Genomic DNA, 3,661 nt, shown 5'->3' with positions numbered 1-3,661 from the left:
ATTGAAAGACTCTGGTACATGAACAGTGTGTCCATGGTCTCAACAGTAATATCTACAACTGGTTTCAGCCCAAAGTCACTGCACAATGTCATTAAACAATGAGGCCCACCCGGCAATATTTATCTAAATCTCCAGAGAGCCGGAGTCCTGAACACCAGGAGAATAGTCCCGAAGTTGCTTGCAAATGAAAACGAGTGTGCTTGTCTTTGTCCTCACAGCAAGTTCGACCAGATTTAGTTGAGAAAGAGAATTAAATAACAAAGGAGCTTCAACATGCAGTTTTGTTGAATAAACATTTATTTGAAGTCAGGAAAGTGAGATGACATTCTTTCCTGGAAGCAGAGTCGGAACTGGGGTTTTCCTCGGAATGCTGCACAATCTGACCCTAATGCACGTGTTATGTAGTGTTAAACATTTCCCCATACCAGGTTTATCTAATGCAAAGGGTAAATGCGAGGTTTACTGTAAGCTCGTTCAGACCGTTGATTTTTTCCCCTTTTCATTCTGATGCTGAATACTAAAGTAACGAATGATGTTCATTTCTGCCGATGTGGTCTTGAACGTCCTCAGACCCGGACCCGCTCTGTCATCATCGAGAACGAGGCGGCGCGGTGACGTCAGCGGGAACGTGGTGAATAAATAATAACACCAGTTGGGATGAGTCTCATAATGTGGAGGAGATGGAGTTCGCGGGCTGCGGGTACCGAGGGGTCTGTTCCCGGCTTGTGTCTCTCTCGGACTCGAAACCTGATTAATCTTCGCCGCTGCCACGTTCTCCGATTACTTGTCAAGTGGAAAACACTCCGACTACCTCTGAGAAGAACTTAGATATTCTGTTTATTAATTAGTTGAATAATTGACGTGAGCGGATATTTCACTGCGCGGATGAACTGCTCTCTGAACTTGGACTGAGTCACCCCATAAATAAACGTGTTTGTGCAGCAACTTAATAGCATCAGCATGTATCCGATGTGTTGAAATATGTATTCCGAATCGCTGTAATTATTCTGATCCAATCCGGCAATGGTGTTATAGAGGAATTCGGCAACACTCACCGACCACAGGGTGATGAAGCTGCCGGAGATGGTGAGAAGTAAGATCACAGACCTCCTCCTGCTCTCCATCTCCGGGTCACTGCGGTTCTCCGCCTTGCTCTGACCCCTCAGCCCCTTACGGACGCGACTGGTCACTAAAATGTGCCTGACCGTCAGAGCGTTGAACTGGAGTATTAACACGAACGGGAGTAATGGCGTTAGAACCATAGAAAACATCCTATATCCCTTCCACGCGAAATCCGTATAGTAGCTCAGCTTTCCAATACAGTCCCAGGGTATGTTGTCGATCACTTTCGCAGGACCATATCTGAAGAAATTTGGCACGTTTTTAAAACAGAGCAGAACGGCCGTTGTTGTCAGAATCGCGCCGGCGGTTTTCCCGGTGCAATATTTTGTTTTCGGCTTCTGACAACAGATGGCGACAAACCGATCAAACGTAAAAGTGACGGTGAACCAGACAGAACAGTCAGTGGCTGCCGTTCTCAGGACAGTAATCACACTGCACACGGGGGTGATGTCCAGGAAAGTCCCGGAAAAGTAGTAATAACTGACCCGCCACAGTAGGACATCAAAGATGATGGTCAGTAGATCTGCGGTTGCCATGGCCACCAGGTAGCGAGTGGTGCAGGTGGCGAGGCCGCACTTTCCCCGGGACAGGATCACCATCGCCACGAGGTTCACTGGGGAAGCATGAAAATGAATAAGGGAATTACTGTCTCGCCGATCCGCTGGTCACGGGACAGAGATACACTGGAAATTGAGACAATCAAACTTTGCACAAAACTGGGTTCTGAGTGATTCAAATGAGTAAAGTCGGAGCCGCAGATGCCTCACACGGAGCATGCTGGGTGAAAGTGTACGATACTCGGTACCTCAAAAGGAGCAGGTTTTGCGCAGGAGGTGTTGTCAGCTGATTGCCGAGGGGACTTTGTGTGAATCAATACATATCTCCAACCACAAGGATTTCGACAAACGTTTAGCTACCTCGGCAACTTTCTCTGTGGCGGTGATTGCCGCGTTCCCGTCAACTATTTACGCCACACTCCCCATACAGCAAAGCCCCGCTCCCCAGCCTCTGTCAATTACAAAGTTCAAAACAAATTTATTCCCGCCGTTCGCAAATCTGTGTCTCCACCGGGACTCCCCGTTTATGACCCGCACACAGGAGCCCCGCTTATTTCGCTGCTTTTGAATTCAGTAGCTGCTCTTGGCCGGGGCCCCTTTACACTATCTCAAAATATCCGATCAAAAAGTTCCAATTCTTGTATTAAAGATTCTGCCTGACCTGTTGATTTTTTTTCAAGTATTTTACACATTAGTGCTTTAATCATCAAAAACAACTAGATACTACAAAACATCTGCCTCTTTTGTGTATGCTCCAAATTACTGAAGCATTATTCTAAATGTTTCAATCCTCATTGCTCCAGAGCGGAGTATTGTATGCATTCTGTCTGACCTCCAGCTGACACCGCTGGGCTGACCCTTAACTCCCTCTTCACCACGGAAAGCAGGGCATGAGAACTAACCCCGGTAAACTAAAACCTGCACAGATCCTATTTGAATTCTCGAAATTCTCGATGGTTCGGGGTCTAACTCACAAGAGATGTCTAACGTTCTCCCCTAACGTGGATTCCACTTCTCACTTTACTTTCAAACGTACCAATCTCTTAAAAAAACAGCACAATATCTTCAAATTTGAACTTGAAACGTGTTACACTATTGGCACCGAATAACGCCAAATAGCCCTTAATGGTGCTGATCGGTGTTTATTGTGACAGAGGACTTACATTGAAAAATCAAAACCGCCTGCCATGAATCCATCTCCCCGATCTTCCACTCTGCATCTGTTTCCACTACCGGTTTAATTTCTGCCAGGGATTAAACGGGAAGGGAACTTCTGAACAAACACGAAGTTTTGTCACAATGTCTGCACCGGACTCACTGATACACCGGCATCAGGTCGCTGTCGGTAACATAACGAGTCCAGACACCGCGCACACGGAACTGCGAATGTAAGTTCGCCTCTGTTCTTACCAGGAACACCAATAACGGCAATGACCATGAAATATATCTTTCTCACACGGTAAAATGTGTCAAGCATTCTGTGTGAGATTCAGTCTGTCTTCCAGCTGTCCGCGATCTCACTGAAGAAACTCTGAGCTGATGAATCTCCACGGTCATTTATTTATACTCGCTCCAGCACGCTGAATATTCAATACTACACAAGGCTGACGTGTCTTCCAACAGCGGGGATTAAAATAAACATGATATAATTCAGATAAAATCCCAATTGTGATGAGGTATGCATAGCTTGACACGCAATTGCCAAATCTGAAAGGCGAAGAAATGACGTTTCGACAAGTCAGTGACCGTCGTTGTGAAACACTCTCTGTCTCACCTGTCGGCTTCATTATCGTTATTGTTGATCTCGCCTATTCCTGGGCTCCATAGACGTTGTCACCAATGTTCTATCTCATCGGTTGCTCTGGTTCACCTTGGAAATTGCCTCGGTTGTCGATCTTGCAGCAGAAATATGAAGAAGACGATGCAGTTTGCATGTTCCTGTAATGTAATGAAGAACCTGCAGCATCCAGGTTTACGAGGAT

At 46.1% G+C, this 3,661-nt stretch overlaps 1 protein-coding gene across 1 annotated transcript; it reads right to left on the bottom strand.

Moving 5' to 3' along the window:
* Positions 1–824: 824 nt before the first annotated feature.
* Positions 825–3,156, bottom strand: LOC134341487 (probable G-protein coupled receptor 139). The gene is made up of 2 exons (XM_063039357.1): positions 3,090–3,156; positions 825–1,735 (listed from the first exon to the last, which is right to left on the bottom strand). Exons 1-2 carry the CDS (start codon positions 3,154–3,156, stop codon positions 825–827), a joined length of 978 nt encoding a protein of 325 aa, XP_062895427.1.
* Between the last annotated feature and the right edge of the window lie 505 nt (positions 3,157–3,661).

The sequence above is a fragment of the Mobula hypostoma genome, unplaced genomic scaffold (genome assembly GCF_963921235.1).
Source record: "Mobula hypostoma unplaced genomic scaffold, sMobHyp1.1 scaffold_69, whole genome shotgun sequence".
Classification (NCBI taxonomy): Eukaryota; Metazoa; Chordata; class Chondrichthyes; order Myliobatiformes; family Myliobatidae; genus Mobula; species Mobula hypostoma.
This window is presented reverse-complemented; position numbering and strand designations above follow the sequence as displayed.

What these genes read in the sequence shown, in the direction of transcription:
- LOC134341487 (XM_063039357.1), bottom strand. Translation starts at nt 3,156, where the DNA reads ATGCTTGACACATTTTACCGTGTGAGAAAGATATATTTCATGGTCATT. An exon ending in TGCCGTTATTGGTGTTCCTG is followed by an intron (nt 1,736 to 3,089) that starts GTAAGAACAGAG and finishes ATGCTTCCCCAG; the next exon opens with TGAACCTCGTGGCGATGGTG.